The 24,321-nt window shown below is 38.0% G+C and overlaps 1 protein-coding gene across 4 annotated transcripts in view; it reads left to right on the plus strand.

Moving 5' to 3' along the window:
- The window catches only part of DCC (DCC netrin 1 receptor), a 1,140,843-nt gene extending 1,117,464 nt beyond the window's left edge, over positions 1 to 23,379 (plus strand). For all 4 annotated transcript variants that reach the window (XM_045458871.1, XM_045458872.1, XM_045458870.1 and 1 more), the window contains 2 exons: positions 15,474 to 15,616; positions 18,009 to 23,379. In XM_045458871.1, the coding sequence (XP_045314827.1) occupies positions 15,474 to 15,616; positions 18,009 to 18,098 (233 nt within the window). In that variant the 3' untranslated portion in view covers positions 18,099 to 23,379. The remainder of the gene's footprint in view (positions 1 to 15,473; positions 15,617 to 18,008) is intronic.
- The last annotated feature ends 942 nt before the right edge of the window (positions 23,380 to 24,321 follow it).

The following is a 24,321-nucleotide window of genomic DNA, read 5'->3' on the forward strand; positions in this document are numbered from 1 at the left end:
TGTGTGTGTGTGTGTGTGTGTGTGCCCTCGCACGTGCACATACATTTTTCCCATTGAGTGGGTTTATAGCTTTTGTTAGTCTCAAACTGTTCATGATCTACAGTAAGTTAAGGGCCACTTAACCCGCCACTGTGTCATCATCTTGCATTTAGGCTCAGCTGTTTGTGGTGTAAACCACAAAGTGTTATTGTTTTGCTTCATTTTGTGTTTTAGACCAATCCAAAAGCCTTTAGTGGAGTAACTTTGTGGAGTCTCAGGCCAGGAGCTGAACGTTTTGGCCCTGCTCAAATGAAATTCTGCAAAATTAAGTCACTCACTTTCTTGTACAAACACCTGGGGCCTTAGTGCATATCTGTCAGTGCCTAACGAGGAATTAGATTAATATTTTACTATCTTAAAAGAGATCCCGCTTCTGAAACTCTCTCTTCTTTTGTCGTTATTTAAATGAAGACTGGTAGATAAGATTCGTAACTGTCTGTGATGAATTTTCTCCAGAAGCGGAGGTTCTGTGGGAAACCGTAGTGTGTTGTCTTTTAAGGAGGTCGTCGTAATCTGTCCGTGGCATCCCACATTTCTGCTGTGCCACAGAAAGCACTTCGGCAGAGACTGAATGATTACACACACATTTCCTCAAACGGTGACTCGTCGTTCAATAAAGATTTCAGATTCAGCCAGTGTCACACCAGGATGACTAGCATATGAAATCTATAAAAAGTGTTTTACAAAATTTTTTGGTGGTAGTAGGGTAAGCGAACCTATAAACAGTGGTAATATAAATCACAGAGAATGGGAGGTAATAAAAGAAATGTTTATTTGAGTAGCGAGGATGTAGTATATGATATCCTGGAAAATATCATCACAAATCATTTCTTGGGTACTAAATAATTCTAAGGAGTAAATATATGTTTGAGAAGGCTTTATGATAGTACAGAGCAGGTGGGAAAGAGGGGAGTTTTTAAAGAAAAAGAATCCGTTTCTCCAATAAATGAGTAATTAGTCTCATCCCTCTGTGCCCCCTCTTTCTCATTTTCCTCTCCTCCTGGCCTCTTTTTCTTTCTTTTGCATTAGAAGGTTCTAGTGGTGTGTCCGCCCCACCCCCATCACAGCTTCTTAATTTAAATGGTAACTGGTCCTATACAAGCACCTACCAGTTCGTGAGTATTTGAGAAATTGCAGATCAGAGAGAGGAATAACGATAGAATATTGAGAAGTACCATGAGAAAAGTGCTTAAAAATTTTTAATGTTTTAGAGTTTTCCGCACTTATTTACCTTTCTCCTTGTGCTCCCGGGTTAGACAGATGGTGCAGGACCCAGTTCCTGAAAACTAACCCCCTGCCAGGTGAGGGCTACATCTGCTACGCAGGCTCCGTCCCACTCTCCTGCTCCAGCTCCGCTGCTCTCACTGTCTTCCAGATGCCATACAGTCAGTCCCTTCCTAATTAAATTAATGCATTTAATCTCAGATTTGATCTCTTTATTCTATATGTAGTATGATTCTAACAAAATATTTCACACTTACATGCAAACCAACATTTAAGATCTTAATAGACACCACTTTTCAGTATTCTTTACTAGCACCATAAAGCCTAATAAGTGCTGGGACCCAGTCAGTAGATACTCCAGAAGAAAATGAACTGATTCTAACCATGGTGATATGTTTGCGTGGTGATATGTCTGACAGTGACCATTAGCAAGCACTTAGTCATGAATTTGCTATGTCATATAATCTTCACAGAAACACAAAGAGGAACATGGTGACTTAGGAACCTTGGGATCAAAGAAGATAAAGTAGTTAGTTGCATGTTACATTGTGTTGAAATGGCAGGACCACGATTTGAACCTAGGACTTTCTGAAACCAAAGTCTATTTTCCTGAACAACTATATTATAATCATATACATAAAGGGCCAATGATTATATGATTAGTAATGTCACAAATATACACACTCAACAATTTTAGCATCTTCTTTAACATGTAAAGAGAGAGAAAGGCTATTTTCTCCAGAGATATGCTAATACTATTCGATGACACAATACTCCAGATATGTTCACAGGAGGAAAAGAAAAAAAAAAGGACTTTTTACATTTCTGTTTTCTCTGTGTATTACTTATATTTCCATTGGCATTTGTCACATTTTTTTCATTTTCCTTTCCAATTATGTATTGATTACATATTTTTCATACTTGAATTGGCCCAACACATCCAACCAGAGAAAGTTTATTTCTCATTGGAGACTAAAATAAATATCTATATAGATGTCAAAACCCAGAGATACTGCTATGGGCTTATTTCTTAGCCTATTACAAGATATCCCATAGCCCATTTTTTAGAACTAGCTTCTAATCATTTTCAACGTTTATTTATTTTTGGGACAGAGAGAGACAGAGCCTGAGCGGGGGAGGGGCAGAGAGAGAGGGAGACACAGAATCGGAAACAGGCTCCAGGCTCTGAGCCATCAGCCCAGAGCCTGACGCGGGGCTCAAACTCACGGACCGCGAGATCGTGACCTGGCTGAAGTCGGACGTTTAACCGACTGCGCCACCCAGGCGCCCCGCTTCTAATCATTTTCTAGATATGAGATATTCGGAAACTTCATGCTGCAGAACATGTCACATATTGAAAACTTTATGAAACATTGCTTAGGAACATATTTTCCTTATAAATAATTTCCCATATATGGGCTTGAAGAGATCTTCTTTTTGGCCCAGCATGACAAAGATTCATCAGAATTTTTCATTGACATTTTGTTCCACTATAAATAAAGAATAAAATCTCAATTAACTAGTAGCTTTGGGGAATAGACTGTTCTCAGGAAATTGCATTTCTGGATGGCTCAGGGTAAAATACAAATTATTTTATAATAAAAAAATGTTTATCAGTTAGAAATTCTATGATAGCTGTAAACTCAGGACTGTGGAGATGCCATTCTGCACAGGCCTTGTCCGTAAATCCCACACCATCTCTGTAAAGTAGCCATGTCTTTTCTATGGAATGAACCCAGAGTATAGAAGAGTTGAATGACATCTCCAAGGTTACAGTTACTAAGGTGCAGGGACAGGATGTACGGCTGCATGGTGGTAATATTCTTTCCCTGATTGCTGGAGGATCACAAAAGTATACCAGGAAGGAGGACCAAAGTGAGTAAAAAAATCCCAGGGATGAGAAAGAGCAACATGTTTTCAGAATCTACAGGTAAATCTCTTTTGCTAAAGAAGATGATTCCTAGAGTAATCACAAGATAATAAGCTAGAAAAGGGCAGAGTAGTGACTTAGGAGGATCAAATGGAACACTGAGATTAAGATGGAAAGTGTGTAATGTGGATTGATGGAAGTGAAAATAGATGAAAGAGACAGCGGCTGGACTTATCTTCCAAAAGAAGAAACAGGCAATTGGGTGAATAATTGGCTATGAAGAATGAGGGAGAAAGTGAAGTCCAAGATGGCTCAGTTGTCTGAATCCTATGTTTTGAGGACCACAGTTATAAACAAATGGAAAGAGGGAAGTGAGTGAGACGGTACTCTCTGAGAGGAAAGGGAGAGTCAGAGAGAGTAGAGTTTGCTGAGCAAGAAGGGGCAGGAGACATCTAAATGCAGATATACTGTGGATGTGGGGAAGTGGTAGGAATTCAAGAGGGAGTCACAACTGAAAAGTGGATCCTAGAATCATTTTCAGAGAGGTGAAAGTTTTAGTGCCTCATAGATAGATGACAACTCCCAGAAAAAGAATTTGAAGGAAAAGAAGAAATTTGAAAAATGAAATTTAAAGTAAATCTGCATTTTATGAGGGAATAAAGAAAGAGGTACCAGAGGTAGGATAACAATGGTGGTATAATTTGTAGAAGCCAGGAAGGGAAAGAATTTCAAGGACAAGGCAGTTTTAAATACAATGATTCCTTGATGCAAAGTTCCCATAGTTCTTTTTCCCTTCCAATATTTTATTATAAAAATATTAAATGCTCAGAAAAAATTTTACAGTGAACTTCCCTACACCCACTACCTAGATTCTATCATTAACATGTTTTTTTCTATTTTTGCCTCTTATATATCTATTCATCTATCCATCCACCTTAATATTTGATGCATTTCAAAGGACATTGCAGACATCCATTCACTTTACCCCTAAATACTTCAGCAAGTGTATAAGATGCTATTGTGTTTGGAGTATTCCATTGATTTGATTGTATAATCATAAGGGAAAAAAAATAAAAACTATAGTATTTGTACAGAATCAATTGTAAGAAGTATCCTTGTTTCAGGAATATTTCTATGTATCTTAGAACTGAGAAAACATAATACCAACAAATCCTGTAGAAAGGTTTACAAGGCAAGATACCTATTAGGCTGAAAAATTATGATAGTATTTATGACCTTTATATCTGACATTTCTATAGATTGGTGAGGTCAAAAGCCAGATGTCTGAGAGAGCCATGGTGAATAAATAAATAGGTAATGTGCAAGATAGACCACCCCTAAAAATATGGCAGCAAAATACAGAAAAGAAGTTGATTTCTTGATGCAGAAAATGGAAATGCTCACTTAAGCTGGTTTCCTTAATGGCACACATGTTCTTTTGGGTGGAAGCAGTGATGGCGTTTAACTCTGACAGTTGAAAATATTTTTAAATTATATGATCATTGACTTATATGATCGCCTCATTAACTAATTAAGTTTCTCTAAGGTTTTAAAATGTTCTTGTGACATGAATACTATTCATGTTGTGCTTTGGCCAGTCTGAGAGGTATACTTGTAAAAGTTGGAAGAGATTGGGTTAATATGATAGTTCACTAACCCCAAAACGTAATCTGGAAGTTATATTTATGGTCACAGTGTCTAGATATCCATATGTGTGTGTGTGTGTGTGTGTGTGTGTGTGTGTGTGAGAGAGAGAGAGACAGAGAGGCAGAAAGGCAGAGAGGCAGAGAGGCAGAGAGACAGAGACAGAGACAAAGAGAGATTTGGTGACTTGTATTAAAGAACAAAACCAGATTTTAAAAATCAAGTATTACAGGATATTAAGAAATCTTGTTCTGAATAATCAAGGTTATACTATAAAAACAGAATCCTCTATGGCTAATTGTCTTTATAAAAGGAGATATTTCCAATATTTACAAAATAAATTGATTTTTGGAGAGTAAAAATCATTCTATTTATACATCATGTAAAATATACCAGAAATTTAATCTATTGCATACTAATGCGGATGAATTTAGAATGATGGCATTCCCCACAGAGTACATAATTATAAAAGTTGTATGAGACTGATGTCTGGATTTCTGCATTGTTTCTGCATTTTTCTGAGGTTTTCATGAAACCATATGGAAATTTTATGCAGTCACTTATTTCTTTATGAATTCAAAATGTGGCTTCTCTGAGGTTTGATCACTAGAATAGCAAAAATGAGGTAATACAGAAAGGTTTTTAAACCTATTTTTCATAAAAAATATAATTGACAATTTTTCTCCTATGAGCATAAACTATCTGAATTGATGAATTGACATAAACAAAGAGCTCAAACCTGTTGTTTCTTCTGGAAAATAGAGTTAGAAAAAGTTAGAAAAAAATAATCAATTTGGGAGGAAGCTACAAATATCCCTTTAATAGCAAACTATCTAAAAATGATCTGAAATATCCAGGAAATTAACTGAGAGTCCTCTTGACTTGGGCATTATATGCAAAATAACATAGGAAGTCAGAGTAGACCTATATAACTTGAGTTGTGGGAGCCTGCCAATAAACAACTCAGGTGTTTAGTTTTGATTTTGTAGTTTCTCTCTTGTTAATAAGTGATCAGGAAACCTCAGAAAAGCATCAAAAGAAAGGGGGAGATCTAGAAGTGTTCTGGTGAATTCATTTCTCATGATCATTGATGATTTTCCTGAAACCTTTCTATTCTAGAATGTACCTAAATCAAGAAGAAGCAGAAACAAACTGAATTATGAGTGCAGAATCTCTACAGCCTCCTCTGCTTATTGTTAGCTTGTTTCCAGGAATAAATTCCACAAAGTATGATGTCAGCTGTACTCTGTATTGATTAGGCACTGCTGTAGGTCCTAAGGACAACAAGACACACTAGATAGTGTTTTTGTCCTTGAGGGCTTCTTATTCATCCTTAGTAACTATTTTCCAACATAAACTTTATAGAACGACTATTTCTAGATCCCTTTAAATCCTTCTGTAAAGCTCTCCCTTACCCATTATAAATGTAAAATAAACACCTCCCTTGTATACAGGGTTTTTAATGGATTCAGAGCCATCTGGGACAATATTTAACTCATGTCTTCAACACAGTTGATCACTTTCTTCCCTCCAGTATTTTGGAAACTTTGCTATTTTCTTCAGTTACTGTTGGCCCAGTGAATTCAGGACTTAGATTCCAATGCGCAACAGAACACAAATAGGTAGAACTAAGAAAGCATGTCTTCTTAATTGGGGCTATTAGATCTTGGTATTACCTCAGAGAAGGAATTAACATACCTGTTGGATTATTATTTAGTACTTCAAGCATAAGTTAGACACCTGTCACCTAGACAAAAAAGAAGACAGAAAAATATCAACATCAGATTTGAGGGATTTCCTAGGAAGCAAGAGCATTTCTTCTACTCTGGTGAAATAGTGAAAGAAAACTCGTTAGTAAAATAAAAGCATCCAAAATGTTGCCATTTCTAATATTTAACTGTAAAAAATATAAATAAACCCAAGAAGGGAAAGATGATAAGCTACTAACAGTTTGTCAGTAGTTAAATTATTGGATCATTTTCTCTTATGGGGAAGGATGTAGTGCTATATGATGGCTCTTGGTGTTTCATTTTGGGTAGCCAGGAAGAAGGGTATAGGGGCAGTGTGTAGGGGAGTGGCATCCCAAAAGGAAAAAGGGGTACAAAAGAGGAAAGATATTTGAAGACATTTTTCACCCTTGCATTATTCAAACAAAGGCAAACTCAAACTATCTACTTAATAATAAACCATATTTATGATTCTTCTCCAAGGCATCAGGAGATTTCAGTTATATGATGTTATGATGTTTATGTTCACACTGTTTCACTGCTTAGCTGGAAATGAGTCTAACTGGGATCAAGATAGGGAAGAGAGCAGGAATATGCTGATTTATTCCTTCTGCTACTCTCTCCATCACCACCACCACCACCATTTCACACTGTAACTTGTCTTCTCTCTCTTCTTCTCCTGCCCACACTCTCCTTCTCTTTCCAGCATAACAATCTCTTGTCCACTTCACTCTGCTTTTCTTCAAAGCCTACTTTGTAGAATTTTATTTTTTCTTTTTGTCTAAGAAAAAGCATATACTTTAAGAATATAGTAGTCAAGGGGCGCCTGGGTGGCGCAGTCGGTTAAGCGTCCGACTTCAGCCAGGTCACGATCTCGCGGTCCGTGAGTTCGAGCCCCGCGTCGGGCTCTGGGCTGATGGCTCGGAGCCTGGAGCCTGTTTCCGATTCTGTGTCTCCCTCTCTCTCTGCCCCTCCCCCGTTCATGCTCTGTCTCTCTCTGTCCCAAAAATAAATAAACGTTGAAAAAAAAATTAAAAAAAAAAAAAAAGAATATAGTAGTCAACCCCCACTTACCAGTTGAATAGCTTTGAGCAAGTCCCTTATCTTCTTTGAACTTTGACTTTCCCACCTCCAAGACATGAGTAATGAAGATATTATTTAAAAGGCCTATTTTTAAAGAGTATATAAGACGATGTAGGTGAAGATGTGTTACTGGAATTTATGTACCTCTGGGACAGGGAGAGGGCCCCTGAGTTTTACCCTTTCTTTCTCTGGGTTCCAGTTCATGGATATAATAGACAAAAAAGATGCTGATAACCAAATGGAAATCAGGGATCCTAGAAAATCATGTAATAACTCTGGAATAACTGGGTAGTAGTGGCTGGGAGACTTCTTCCTCCCTCCCTGGCTGCAGTACTATTGGACCCATGAGCTGTGAGCTAGAACAGACAGTAGAGACCTACTTGCCCTGCTGAAGTTAGGGCTTTTCCCTCTTTGCTTAGGGAATGCAGCCTTCAGAAAGTTCAAGGCCAAAGAATTAGGAGTCAGAGCACAGGGAGGTTTAAGAACTTGAGAAGTGATCATTAGCATATTAGTCCCACCCTCTCACCTTCCACAGAGAGGTAGCTCAATGAAAGCCACCTTACTTGTTATTCACAGTAGCCCCTCCTTTGCAACTTACGTGGGGGGGGGGAGGGTTACAAAGGGGTAGAGAGGTGGGCAGAAGCACCTCATTAACACACCCTCAGTGTTTCCCTTATTTTTCAAGAGAGAGGAGAAGGTTAGAAGAGCACAAAGCTTCTGTCCCCAGAAGTGACTTTTAGGTATGTTTCTCACCTTTAAAATAGAATACACATGGTAGACTAAATGCTTTAAGATTGATGCCAAAGCTTACATGCTTGAAATTCGATCACTCAGGAGGAATGCCTGAGGCTATTGTATCAAGATTAATACAGCCACTCACTTTTTGTTCAATATATTGTCAACATGAAAAGCTAGAGAATATTACACATTTCCTGTGTACATGTTTCTTATTTCTTCCAAATCCTCAAAAGCTCTTTGCATGTGAGACGTGTGTATGACTGTATGATACGTCCATTTCCCCCCAAAGAACAAAGTAGTTATTTAATAGTAAATATATGTGAGAATGAAATTATGGTTCACATAGAAACTAGACCAAGACAGGCCATTTCATTTGTCAGGCATCACAGAATGGGTCAGAAACCAAGTGGAGATGTGAACCCAAGCCTCTTCAAAACTACCCATTTTATCTGTATTCTTAAGGGTGAGGAAGTGGAAAATGAGACAGAAAATGGGAAAAAGTAGGCAAAGATGTGAAAATTAATATTGAAATCAAAATCATGCTCCCCACTGGCCTCTGATTTGACTCATGGGACTCTGCTCACTCCATTCCTGCTGCAGCCTAATTTCACATTTCTCACCAAGAATCATTTGAGTTGGGAGAACCCTCTGCAGAAAGATGCTAGCAGGAGTTTGCACCTGGCAGTCATACATTATGTACCTAATGAGCAAATGAAATGTTTAATAACTGTACTGTGACAATAAAGCTTAAAACAGTAAATTCCTGCTGAGGCTGCTTATCTACACCTGATGCACACGGCTGGCCCATCTGAGATCTTCAGCTTCATTTGTATTTTATCCCCTTAGTGGGTCCTGCTGAGGAAAGTAACATTAAAACCAAAGCAGTGCTCACTTAATTAGTTGTATATCGTTGTAGGCCCATTTATTTAGCACATCAGCATCATGTGTTCTACCCAAGGGTCGCCTGAAACACTTCTTCAACATGCACCCTGGGTAGGGGGAAATCTATAGTGGTTTCAGATTGAGCATTTGTAAATTTAAATTTTTCAATTAATCATGGGTAATGTAAACTCACAGTAATTTAACATTGCCTATTTTTAGTTGAATTGTCCATTGTTAATTTGAAATAAAACAGCGAAACAACCAGAATTGTTATGGTTTCTCATTAATAATTTTAAGAGAAAATAATAGAACATTTTCTTGTGGAAGGCACCAGTTCAACTCCTACATTATAGTAATTGAATTTTAAGGATATACTTGCCAGAGATTTCTTTGGATTCATTTTTTACCTTGGATTAACTGATGCTTCCTGAATCTTATGGAGAGCAAAGAAATCCAAATGTAAAGTTAAGTACAGGTAGAACAGCTGTGTTCTCCTTCCTTGTATACTTTTTAGTTAATCACTTAAAGATTAGATTGTTAGACCTTTATAGATAACAAAGAAATTGAGACCAAAAGAGTAGGCTGTGGAGCCACAGTCACAAAATTATACAATTGGGAATCCTAAGTCCCAAGTTAGGACTCAATTTCAATATTTATTTCTTTGAACACACATTCTGTTTTGGGAATTTATTGTATAGATCATACATATTTTACTCTCATGAGAAGAAAAAAAGTAAGTCATACAAGAAATCAGAAACCTTTTGTCGTGAAGACCAGGTTGGTCTTCAGGATTGGGAACCTCTCATCTCTCAGAGGCCAGTCTGTAGGGAGACAATTCTTCAGAGCACCAGTGCCAGCCCTCTTATCACTTCTGCCCCCCTCAACTTTGTTCACATCCTCTCTGAAAGTGACATGGGTTTTCTTGTTCACATCTGAAAGTCATCCTTCACATTTGGGAGTGATCACAGAGAATCTTGACTACCAGGTTAAGGTTATATTAGATTACTAGCTGAGAGCCATAGAAAGAATTCTTTTAATTTTTGTCTTTCTTTTGGTTACTCCCTAGATCTACAAAAAGTAGGAAAAGCTATCAAAAATTCTGTCATTTCTCGGGGCGCATGGGTAGCTCAATCAGTTAAGTGGCCGACTTCGGCTCAGGTCATGATCTCACGGTCTGTGGGTTCGAGCCCCACGTCGGGCTCTGTGCTGACAGCTCAGAGCCTGGAGCCTGTTTCAGATTCTGTGTCTCCCTCTCTCTGACCCTCCCCTGTTCATGCTCTGTCTCTCCCTGTCTCAAAAATAAGTAAAACATTTAAAAAATTTTTAAAAAAATTATGTCATTCTCAACATTGAAGAACAGAAGTTCAATACCCTAATGTAAATGGTTTCTCTAATTGCTTCTGTTTCCATGAGTTCTTTGGGAGAGTAGGATTGTGGTTCTCTTTCAGTGTGTCCAAATACCCCCGGGTACAGCAAAGGCAGCCTAGGGTGAAGAATGAGTACATAGAGAATAGGGGGGACCAGGGCTGCAAGAACAAAGCTGGCTTTTAAACTGGTTTCTGAGGGCAGTGTAGAAAAGGCCAAACCGAAATGGAGGAAGTGTGGCGACACTCCCACCCCGTTACTGAAATCTAGGAAGCTTCAGTATGAAGGAATGGTCCCTCAACAACTGGAATTCCTCAGTAGGTAAGAAGCAGCAAGATGGCTCCCAGTGTGCTCTTCAGATTGGACTGAGCTCCCAGCCATCACTTTCTAATACAAATGCTAAATGATTACGCCGCTTTCTCACTTGAACACAGTTGATGCCATGAGACTGGTGATTTCATATAAAGATGTTTGTTTGGTTTGAATGGTGTAGAAAATGAATTCAGAATTTAACCATTGGAGTAAGCCACAAGGTAAAGGATTAAAGGCATGTCTCATGGCCCTGTGGAAGGATAAGGATGCACACTAGAAAATCCAGACAGGAACCTGTAACACATGGTGAACTACGAGTACGTAAGTAAGGGAAGAGGTTCAACTTGGTGAGCTTGTAAGGACCCAAGTTTCACCAGTGTCCAGGCTTAAAACAGCGGTGGTTCAGAGTAGAAAATGCTGAATCTATCCAAATGCAAATATAACATAGCAACAGAGCTAGTGCACATGTAAAAACATGAGCATCCGCTTTCAAATATAGCATGTTTTCATAGGAGTCTTTGTTTTACGATATCTGCTCCCCTTTACTAAAGGGCAGTTTTGGGACCCAAGTTGTCTTTTTGGATACTGGAAAATCTCTCCTGAGAAATATCCCTTATACTCTTTTCTTAATTCCCATCCAGGAAAGGGAAAGAAAAATATTTAAGGTCATAAACTACATCAGACAAACCCTATTAACAATGAACTCTAAACAAGGGTTCAGATTCTTCACCCATACTGGAATTTCATGGAATTTAATTCAACCTTGATCTTTTGATCTCCAGGGACCTCAGTGTTCTGTTCAGCAAAATAAAGGGAAGGTCACTAGATAAACTCCAAGAGCCCTCAAGGGGCCAGCATTCTGAATTTCTTTGAATCTGTGAATATTACTTGAGAAAAGGCAGTCACTTGAGGTTTAAACACTCTGTGTGGTCTTTGAAGCTGAAACAATGTCTTTAGTTCCTTTTGTAAAATGCAGTGTCTTGTATATTGTTCAACACTCAGTAGGTTCTGAATGTATAACTGTTGCCTGGACACTAGAGAAAATCAATTATTATAATGATCTTTATAATAGGTCTGAATTATGGTACTCTTTAGGCATACTTGCATCATATTGTAATATAAGTATTTTAGATGCAGTATAATACACTGTGGGTCTCCCCAAGTGTTTAGGATCCAGGGCAGAAAATACACCATCAAAATATACTTTTATAGTGAGAACTATAATTTCCCCACATGCAAAACTACCAAAAAAAAAGTACTCAAATAAATACTAGGTAATTCTATAGAACAATCTAATAAATTCTGAAATAATCTTTATTCTTGTATCTTTCCTAGGATGAAACAGGCACAGCTTGTTTGAATTTCCTACACAATAAGCTGTGCTTTTGTTACTGACTTTTTCTTGTGTCATTCTCTTTGCAGATATCTATGTTAAAGTGAATTGATTTCCAATATGCATTAGACACACACTGCATATGTTTAAGAGTTGAAGTGTAAATTTTTCAGACATAGTTTTAGTTTATTAAAAATTTTAAAGCTAAAAGTTAAAAATATATAAGTAGATTTCATAATCAAGAAAACCTAAGTCAAAATTAGAGATAAAAACAAAAGATAAATAAGGATATGTACAGAAATCCGTGTTAGTTTTTAAAGTGCACCTACTCTATTAAATATAGGGAAGGAAGAGGTGGCTCGTGGAATGTTCTAAGAGAAGCAGCTTTCTGTGGCAATAAAGCTAAACTCAGATTTAAGCAAAGCATGGTGAACATTCTAGAAGAGAAGATAAACATAATCCAGAAACTGTAACTCAAAGTAGGGGTTCAATAGCTACCTTCTCAAGGTTGACCAGCCCTCTATGAAAATTCCTCTTTAAACTTTGTGCTTTCACTTAATTATCTACAATATTAATGTCAACCACACATATTGGAGCATCTGGAGAGCCATTTTACAGCATCACTTTGTCAGGGGTTTTAGTTCCTGCCTTTGAGTTTACAACTAAGTTGGCTCCTAGAACACTGCATTTATAGTCATAGTCTAAAGAGAAAAATTAAAGAGGTAGGTTTAATATACAAATATTTTGTTCATATCCAATGGAGACTAGCTGGCATTACATTCTGCAGAAGAAAGAAGGTTTGCCTCTTGTTCAACCAGAGGAAATTGGTAGTGAAAACTGAGCATATAAGACAAATCCAAAATGACTTTTGACATAGCAGTCAGTACCACATTTATATGGCTGTTTTGTTTTATCCAAACTACCTCATCCGTCATATTAAATAAATGATGTAACTTTAAATTGTGCCATTTTTATAGGACTTTGCTATTTGATTTTAAACGTGTTTTGGTTTATGGGGCGCCTGGGTGGCTCGGTCGGTTAAGCGTCCGACTTCGGCTCAGGTCACGATCTCATGGTCTGTGGGTTCGAGCCCCGCGTCGAGCTCTGGGCTGACCGCTCAGAGCCTGGAGCCTGCTTCAAATTCTGTGTCTCCCTCTCTCTCTGCCCCTCCCCTGTTCATGCTCTGTCTCTCTTTGTCTCAAAAGTAAATAAATATTAAAAAAATTAAAAATAAAAAAAATAAATGTGTTTTGGTTTAATAGCACAGTATAAGAACTACAAGTTTATAAAAGCTATGCCATGTGTTATGTTTATATATATTTAAATAGAATTGTAATAAAAGTAGTTTAAATTCATGCAGAGGTTTATTAGAATTTTGTTTGCCCCTTTATGTTAAAACTCAATTCAACCATGAGAAACCATAATACAATAAATAGTTTCTACCCTCAATTTAGTTATATTGGATGGGCTAGATCAACACATTAATGATAGAACCTTAATTTGTTCAGTGGAGTTAGTTATATCTTGGTACAAACCTTTCCTCTGCCTGCCCTTTTCTAAATGTGTGAGCTTGGGTAAGTTAATTTCTCTCCACTTTGGCATTCTCATATATGAACTGACAATAATGGCATTTGGTAGAATTGTTTTGAAAATTAAATATTAATAATAGGTTGCCCTCTTTGAACAAGTTATAGGCACCAACCACTTTAATTACCTCATCTTATTTAATCCTCACAAATTATCATTCCCCTTTCACAGAAGACTAAACAGGCAAGGGAAGTTAAGTCAGTTAACCAAGGGATTACGTGGCTAGTACACAGCTGAACTTTCTAGGATCTGAATGTAGATTAGACTGATAAATCCCAAATTCTCCCCACTATGTTATTTTGCCTAAAATGACAAAGTACTTAGCATAGGTCTAGAGTTTAGTAGACATTCAGTTAATATTATATTCTGTCTTAAAGAAAATGATTCATACTCCTGTCTCTGTACTTCTTTTCATCTGAGCTACCAAAAACTTAAGATCACCCTCTAGTGATAAATCACTCCAACTGCAAACTTTTGATCCCTGAAGTTTAAGAGTGAAAGAGAACAAGTATGAAGGAATTCATGTCAAGCCATATAAATATGAAAGGATGAGAAAAGGTTCTTTGTTATGATTTATCATGCTATTTTGTCTAGCATATACACAACTGCTGGCCTATTAGACTGTTTGCATTATTTTTCCCAATAAGCAAATGTGCGCTATTTCTTTGTAGAATAACCTCTGAGTTTTATTAACTAGGATTATGTGTACCAAAGTATGATCAAAACGAAAAATTTCCCCCTAGATTTTGCATTAGTACACTGCTAGGATCATTAGAACTCGAATGTCATTATTGATGATACAAGAGAACTTGGGCAAACTTCTTTCCATGGTTTAATTCAATACCTTCTATGCTGAGGTTTTGGTTACAAAGCTAAGAATGACAAAGTCCTTAGGTATGTGAGGTACACTAGCTGATTCAGTAAGCCTTCATAAAACTTTTAGGCTCTAAGGACAAATTATATCACTGCTATAAGCTAAGCAGGATTTATAAGGCAAATTTCAGATCCCCCAAGAAAAGATAGCCATTGTTTATAACAGAAATGTCATCTAGTAGAAACTCAGCAGTTCCCACAAATGATTTTCATGAACATTAGAATTTCTTTTATTGAGAGAAGCTATACTGGTAAGGGCAGAATAACTTTTTCCCCCCAAAAGAGAATTAATAATGAGATTCTATCAGTTTAGCCATGAAGGATTTTGTTTTACTATAACATCTAGTACTCTTTGGAGACCAGGAGTGACCATACCTTTTAATTGCACAAATATCCCTCGGTACTGTTCAACAATTTAGGCCTCATTTAGGCAGGCTAACACAGGGCTTTCTGGCCCAGAGCTGAGACCAGCACCAAATGAGTTCCACTGACACTTTGTAGGGTGTGATGAACAGTGTGGAATGCCCAGGCAAACTTTTCACAGCATGATTTGGAATCCACTTGAAATTACATATGACTGGTGAAGATTCATCTGAAGAGACCTAATCAGAATTTGTCTTCCATTCAATAGAAATAAAATGAGCCCATTTATTGTGTCATAATCCATCTCTATGCTACAGAATGAACAATAACCTAGAATCAATGCCAACCCACTGGAACTGGCTTACACACTTGAGAGATTTTTCCCCAGAATGTTTTATACATTACTTTCATCACTCTGTGTTTTCTATTTCAGGGCCTGCTCTTCCCAAGACTCATGTTAAAACAGCCTCTCTTGGGTTGGCCGGTAAGGCAAGATCTCCTTTGCTTCCTGTATCTGTGCCAACAGCTCCTGAAGTATCTGAGGAAAGCCACAAAGCAACAGAGGATCCAGCCAACGTAAGGCCATCCTTGAAATTTATGCTGCATCAGGTGAAGCAGTGACTACTGCGGTACTCAAAAAGCAATCTTAAAAACACAAGCAGATGACTACAGAATGTGTGACTTTATTTAGTTATTTGAGAGGAAAAGTTTGTAGCTAGAGGAAAAAGCTAAAAAGTGATCACATTAGAAAACTCAGAAAGAAAATCAGTGGAGACCAAAAATCTAAATTTTGAGAGGGCAAAACAGTTCTCCACAAATGCATTGTAAGGGAGATTTGAAAAGATGCTACCTAAAAGCAGAAATTTAGAAAACTCTGGAGTGTTTCTGAATATAATTCAAGGGAAACCATTTGAAAGGAGAGCAAAAAACTGACATATGTGCCTTGAAAAATCACAGTGAAAGGGGGAAAAAAGATGAAATAACACGTTAGAATCATCTCATTTGAATGTACAATTTTTTTTCTTAACTTTATTGTTTTCGGTACTGCAAACAATAAGATATTTTAACTACTTGGAAACTACTGAATATGTGTATGTGTGTGAATGTTTGGCACAAGTATGTTATATGATTAACATACCTTTTTGTATGCTTTAAAAAGATTCAAATTTATAGGAATCCATTGCACTACTTTTCAGGATTTGGCTGTTTAGTACGATATTTGTTTAGTCTCAGGGTTGGTTGGCCATATCTCAAGTCAGATCAGATTCCTAAATTTATGTAATATAGCTCATCTTGTAATGTCAGATGAACCAATATGCATTTAAGTTTGATTCTAAGGAGTGATAGCCAAAGGTGTAATATTAAAAGCAGTAAAATTACACATTAAAGGATATAGAGACACATGGCAAATAATCTAGATCAGCACTGTCCTATAGACATATAATATGAACTACATGTGTAATTTTAAATTTCCTAGAAGCCACATTAAAAGATGCAAAAATAAATGAGATTAATTTTAACAACATCTTTCATTTGGCCCAATATTTCCAAAATGTTACCATTGTGTAATAAATATTAAAAAGATGTTAAAAAGATATTTTACATTTTTTGTACTAAGTGTTCAGAATCTGGTGTGTATTTTATATGTATAACACATTCCAAATCAGACTAGTCACATTTCAAAAATCCAATAGCTGCATGTGGCTAGTGATTGCTGTGCTACACAATGATACCTAGATAATTCAAGAAAAACAACCAACAAACATGTTAGGAAATGAGTTATCAACTAATCACCTCCCTTCAACCTCACTCTTCATATGTAGACCAGTCTTTTGAGCCAAATTGTCCACTTTTCAATTCCCATTCAGCTCTGGAGATTATATGGTATGACCAAATCATTCACTGACATGCTGAGATTTCTGTAAGACATACCATTTTCAACTAGTTTAATACCATGCATTTTCAGCTGTTTCCTTGGTGCTAGAGTGAGTGAGGACCTACCCCCCATAAAAGCTCCACCAGTGTTCTCTTGGGATCAACAGTATTTGTTTGGCAGGATTAGATACACATTCTGACCAGGTAGTGAGTAATGCTTTCTGTCCTATACAGAACTAGAAATCATGACTCAGGCCTCATTAGCCCAATAACTGAATCAAATGAATGGCCAAGAATTATCAAGTAGGGCAGATCTGCATTAGTCAAAATAAAGGGTATGTTGAGACAAGAAAGAAAAAAGCTGTTATAGAGAATATGTTCATTAAGACTTCTGCAGGTTGACCTCTTCATTTTACCCACCAATCATATTGGTGGCTATAAGATTGCCTTTACTACTGTGTTGTGCACATAGCCAACTCTGGTTCGGGCGAGAATTTTGTTTCCACCCGCAAAACAAAGCCATAATCTTCAGACCTTTCACTGATCAAGGCAAAGCCCATCAAACTCCCACACAAAAATGTACCTATGTTGTGTTATGAAGAAAAGAAACATGGTGATATACATTGTGTTCATATCCTGCTGGATGAGATGGGAAGGAAAAAGGAGAACATATTGAATATGAACCATGTAGTGGCCACTGTGATAGTCACTAAACATGCTACAAGATACTTAGCCTATGAAATAGAAATCATCATTTTGTAGCTGAGAAGAACTGTATATCCGAGAGGCTCACTAACTTAACTGAGACCACACAGCTAGACAGAGATTTTTTTTTCTTTTCACTCTAAAGCTTTTTCCTCAACACAGGGATGAAGTTAGTGAAACAGTATGCAATCATTCCTCTCCTCACCACCTCTTTTATTGACATCTTCATTCAATGCTTCTATTCTGAGCACAGCCTCTCGCTATGGCTATGAGCCACTGTGTCATGCTTGAGAATACAGAGTAAACCAACTAGACATGGCCACTGCCTTCATAAAGGGAATGTATTGATGTTCACCTGTCCTAACTTTTGTTTTCATTCTTTCTGTAGGTGTATGAACAGGATGATTTGAGTGAACAAATGGCAAGTTTGGAAGGGCTAATGAAGCAACTTAATGCCATCACAGGCTCGGCCTTTTAACACGTATTACCCAATTGATGAGGTGTATTTTCCGGGAACTTTGCAGCATACCAATTACCCATAAACAGCACACCTGTGTCCAAGAACTCTTAACCAGTGTACAGGTCAACAATCAGGACCACTCACTTACGGAGGATCCTGAAGCGGTTCAGAAGGAATGTGTCCCTTCTTTCATAGGCATCAGGAATTTCACAATGATTACTATGGGGTCCCTAAACAAAAGTAAATAAACATCTTCACTGCAATGTCAAAGCTGAAGCTGCTAGACTAGTCCTGGGTCTTTGCCACTGCAGTGACCACACCGTCATAACTAATGCTTATGTTTTCCTTCATCGAGGCCTGTCATTTCCTTTTCCTGTAGGTCTAGTCTCACAAAATGCAAGTGCATTATTGAAGCCTGTCCCATCCCGTGGCAAATCAGTGCAAGCTCATTATTTCGTTTTCAACTTCAAAGTACAAAGCGCCCACGGAAATTCTCTCACTACATAGCACCAAAGGATTGGATGTTTTCTTGACAGCACAAAAAGTAAATAAGTCAACAAAAGGCAGCGAAGGCTTATGTTTTGTAACTCAGACATTCATCTTGCACCAGTGGTGGGTATTAGCAAGCGGCTATAAAATTCACCCATTTTTGCAAGTATTTGTCAATCTGCCCTTGGTTAATATTTGTGTCTGAAGAGTGGGAATATAAAAATCTGCAACTAGTGGTGTCTTGCCGGTAGGAGTCTGTTTCCTAAAAGAGGATACAATATGCAATCTTCTCAGACACACGGTAATTATGTGCTTAAGCTTGTAATAGGACACTTTTCAATTTGGGTGGCTTTTGTGCCATATCACACTGTGATGACATTTCAAAGCTTCACCAAGGCCATCTTCCTCAGAAGTCTGGACGGAAGTGTTCCCCCCCCTCCGTCCTGTCCCTTCCTGAGTTCTCCATGGCTGCCAGCCTTGGATGAGGTGGCCAGCTCCCACACACTGCTTGGCCTCCTGACCAACATCCCTGTCACCCTCTGTGGAAATGGCAGACTCCCTGAGAACAGGCCCTGAGGAAGGGAAGTGAAATGGAAGGCAGTTGCACACAGTACCTGCCTTTGAGTGATGTCACTTTCCACGACAGGCTCCTCACTGACTCAGAGGGGGCAGTTTTGGTCAGTGGCCACTACCAAGCCCTGTTGTCAAGGGAACCTACACTCTGCCTGAGATGCAGAGAGGAAGGTGGCTCTTGATGCTTCTGACACATTATAAATCCAGTGGATGCTTTTCAGAGCTGCATCTTCATTGTGAACTAGAATTTTAAATTCCTATCGCCATGTTTATCTACAGCTTGGAACTAGGTGAAATTAAGAACATTTTGCGTGCACCCTTTTCATTTCTGAATTTTCAGCTGCATTTGGAGTTAATCCCTGTTTATGCAGCTGAATCGCCAAAAGGGAGCTAATTTGCATATTTATCAGTTAGGCGACTTGAAAACCCAATAAGAGAGTTTCGGCTGAATTATTCCTTTCAGCTCTGTCTTTGATTTCAAGCTTGAGTAGGTCATAATTTTAAAAGAGCATGGAAGGGATAGGATCTTTACAACCTAATAGCTCCTTTTATTAGGTGGGTAATTATATATGAATCCCTGAATAAAATATTTTGAGCAAAATGGCACTGTAACAGAAGTAATAATTCAGATTATTTTTTTACAGTTTTATGTCAGGAAGGAAATCTGATGTCAAAGAGAGGGCTTGTTCAAATGGTTCATTAGAAAGTCCGGTCCATTTGTGAAATTGTTCCTTCAACGAGAGTGCTTCTTCAATATACTAAGATTTTCTTGAAGTTCTTCTGAAGAGCTATGTGACGTTATTCTATAGGGCAGATTATTCTTATTCAAAATCTGGGCACTTAGGTAGACAACCTTCCGCTGACCGGGAACAAGGCATTTCCTAACATAATCCCGAATATTGCAGAAATAATTCATTACTTCAGAAAATGTTCATTAGGCTAACTTTACCACTCGAGGTCCTAGAATGCCCCCCCTTTCTAATACTCATAAACAAGGAACATTCTCTGCAAGCATTCTTTACCCAAAGAATGACATCCTGAGTGCTCTGTTTGAAACTGGCTACAAGTCTCAAATTTCAGATAGAGTCACATCTTCAATCTATAGACTGTATCTGGACAATCAAGAGAACTAGAATTTCACAAAATTCTAGTTGACTCTAGTCAAAGTCACTGACCTTAACAAATAAAAATTGGTAAGACTACACGAACATATGCATTATCTGTTTTCGGTGAGAGGTATATTTCTGGTGCATGCTCTTAAAACTTTCTTCATTAAAGAAATACAATGGTTTGTTTTAGTAATTTGTAATGCTAATAAGGCTTTGCTTCATGCCTTGAAGATATAGTAGAATCCATTTAAATCCTCTCAAGAGACTCTCGTGCCCTTTACCCAATGGTTTTAGTGCGCAGTGACTTCACCACAGCTTTTGTAAAACTCTGCTGCCCACTATCTCAAAGAGTTCACATATGTATACAACTGCCTGCTCAAGTTTTCAGGTCACTTTTTAATTTCCCAGTCTTCTGATCTCTTGACAAGAAGCAATGTGTGAACACTGCAAGATAGCCTCTATTTTGTTCCTACTTCGAGCCTAGTTCATAACATCCAGGGCTCTTTAAGCTCATAAATCTCTCTGACTCCCATAGGGTGATGTTTGACAGCCAACCAGCAGCTCTGCCACCAGGGCTCATTTCTCCCTGAAAAAGAAGAAAATAAAACTTGGCAGGGCCTGCTCAGTCCTCCTCTACACTGCACTGAACTGTCAGGCCAGAGCCTCCTCTTGAAAAAGTTTGGTACTTTTCTTTTGTATTTCATACCGATAAGAAAGCTCTTTTTCTTTCCTCTAGAAATTTCTGCACTTGTTAAACGCACAAAAATGCAGATAGCTCAAAATGCATAAAGCGTATTTGGAGGATGCTGTAGCCAAAAGTTAAATGTTTCTTAGTGATTCGCATTCAATAAAAAAACACTCATAGCTACCTCTTTGTAGAATAGGGCTATAAGCTTCTAGAATATTTAAATAATGGAACTTTACATTTGGGTGTTATAAAATGCACACTCTATTGAATAATCTGGGGGGAAAAAAAGAGAGAGGGAGAGAGAAAAAACAGATCAAGCCAAGGATATAAGAGGTGAATTTATTAAAACTTCGTATGAGAGATTGGATATAACATTATTCTCTTCAAAATAAGGAGTGGTCAAAACGACATGTATGTTTGGTCCTCTGCCTTGGTAGGAGCTACAAAAGGAGAGATACCCTGCATTAGTGTGTTGCTCCAAACAATATTTGGAAACTTTAAAGTTTGGCACTCACCGGCTTTTCCAATAAAGCATTTCTAAGTAGGTTTTTCTGGAAACCTTCATAGTCTGTATTGGAAGATGATTACTCATTCTTATCCACCCTTTTGATACATCTGTCTTTTGATTTTGTTTAGAGAAATAACTAAAATCTCCTCCAAATTTAATAGAGGGTTTCATATATGGCAGCTGAACTATAACTCCAACAAAACAATGTCACCTCTAAAGAAATCACCGTGCCATTTCAGATGAAATTGGATCCCAGACTCAAACTTGTGGTTTTAGAACTTCCATTTCTAGTCCATGAAACAGAGACAAATAGAAAAAATTCCCTAGTTTTAGTTATGCTTACAGAAAACAAAATCATCTGAACCTTAAAATAGATGTGGAACAAGGTTGTTTTCCTCCCTCAATCAACTAGTTTACTTCATGCAATTGCACACTGTCCGAAGGCCAGAGGCTAGTATCCTAGCCCGTTCATAACCATGTATACAACACAGATCCCATAACATTCTAGAGCTACAGAAGCAGGCATATACTCACATCTACCATCTCTCTCTCTTTTAAAAATTTCTTTCAGAGCAACATTTTACTCATAATGTCTATTTCTCTCATGAATTTCAGAAATCACTTAAATCTTGCAGAGAAAAGCTTTTCGCTTGATTCCAATGTTTTAAATTACTGTAGATACTTAGAAAATCATAGACATTTTGTGTGATATTCCATTCCAATGAAAAAAGACACATTCCCATGTTTCAGTGTCCTTTGCTATCCAAATACCTACTTCCAAAAGGTAATGATGAAAATAAATGCCTGAGTATTTCCTGGTCAGTGAGGTTATATAGGAGACCAAATACCACGCCCACATCCACAAATACATCTTAGTCCTGCGCTCTGCATTGCCACTGTTGGGTAACGTTCACTTGGCGACTTCTGGCTGCACTCTGAAGGATTTCTTCTCCTGCTCTCAGTAGAGAGCCTTTGTACATTGCCATCCTATAATTTTTTGTTGGTTGGAGAGCAACAGCAAAACTCTGCAAGATGTCACAGATGCATGGGCCAAGGGATCTCACTGTGTGCTGAAAGCGTATTTTCAGATGCAAGAAAGGAATGTTGGAGAGGAGGAGAAATGCTGTTTTTTATTGTAGGGTAAACCTGACAATTCTGAACTTTGTGAATTGTCAGCTTGTTTGGGGGATGGGTGGGTGGGTCTGGGGTGTACTTTTTATAAGTAATATTTAATTTATTATTTAGAGTGGCTTCTTTTTGGATAATTTATGATAAAAAGGGAGATCTGGTTGGGAATCTAGATACGGCTATTAAAGCTGCAGTGTTCCATATCTCAGAGGGACCACTTTGGAAATGAACTGTCCATTGCTGAGTATGAGGATAAGTCCAGGCAAAGCCTCCACTGAAGCTTCATCGTTACCACCTTCTCCCTTTCCAGGGTCATTCAAACAAGATAACACCAAATCTAAAATATTCTGACAGCATTTTGCAGATCAGTGCTACTCATTCTCTCAAAGGGCTTTGCAATTCAAATTGTTAGTGTGCTAGTGGTAGGTTTATTTGGTAGAAATGGGTATACTACAGCTTTAACTAGCCTTAGTGGAAAAAGAAATTTTTTGTTGCTACAAAACACCTTTAAACAAACAAAGGTATTTTGAGCCTACAAAGAGTTTCTTTAAATTGTCAAGACTCTAGCATTGTTAACCAAATTAGACTAGTGATTGCAATATTTAAGTGTAAATCTTGTTCTATGAGAAAGGATACTTGCTTACAGTTTAAAACAATGACTGTTTCTACACTCGATCTTGTATACTACCACACGAGGAAAAAGGGGGTTTTGTAATCACTGTAGAACAGTCTCATATTCATTTTTTATAGAAATGTTATTCCAATGGTGCATTTTTTGTTTAATAAATAAAGTTTTGATACAAAGTTCTTTCTTCAAGTTATTTATGTGTGTATATATATATATATATATATATGTATATATATAATTATTTTAGAGAGAGAGCATGTGAGCGGGGGAGTTGGGCAGAGGGGGAGGGGGAGGGAGGGAGAATCTTAAGCAGGCTCCTTGCTCGACACACAGGGCTCAATTCCACAACCCTGGGATCACAACCTGAGCCAAAATCAAGAGTCGGATGCTCAACCGAGTGAGACACCCAGGCGCCCCAAGCTATTTATATTAAATGGCTGACACTAAATGCACCCAACTCTAATCCCTGCCTGCCTATTATACTCAGGATACATACTGCCTTATTTTGACCTCTGTGGCAGAGGCTGGAGTGCTCTGCCATATCCCTTCGGATCCTTATACCATGTTCATGCACATGCCCAGTGTGGCTTCAATCCCAACAGCAAATACCCATGTCTTTTTGTTGGAGGGCTGCCCCCAGCTGCCAGAACTCACTTTGCCTGTATGCAAAGGAGAGCTGGAAATCCCTGACCACGCCTCACCAATAGCTGGTCAATAATTTGGCCTGTTTTCCCCAACTGGAACAATGTTGAGGTGTAACCCAAGTCACCTCTAGAGTTCCCCTACAGGACCTAGCCAAAGTGACTCTGAGGAGTGACAGTGCTCCAAAATATTGTACCCTAGACATAGTACCTTATTTGGCTTGTGTCCTTTCTCTTTCCTTCCTTCCCCATCTCCTAATCGTCTCTCCTGGGAGCACTTCTTAATCACTTTTACACAGATTCTCATGTCAGGGTCTGTTTTGGGGGAATGTACCCCGAGGCAAGTCCCCTCTATTTGTATTTCCATTTCAGCACACCAATACCAAATAAATGTAATGCTCTCTCCATCCTCCAGATATTTCATTCTTATCAATAGTAGAACATGGGGATGCATATGCATTGAACAATATATTGCTG

Source organism: Leopardus geoffroyi, chromosome D3 (genome assembly GCF_018350155.1).
Source record: "Leopardus geoffroyi isolate Oge1 chromosome D3, O.geoffroyi_Oge1_pat1.0, whole genome shotgun sequence".
Taxonomy (NCBI): domain Eukaryota; kingdom Metazoa; phylum Chordata; class Mammalia; order Carnivora; family Felidae; genus Leopardus; species Leopardus geoffroyi.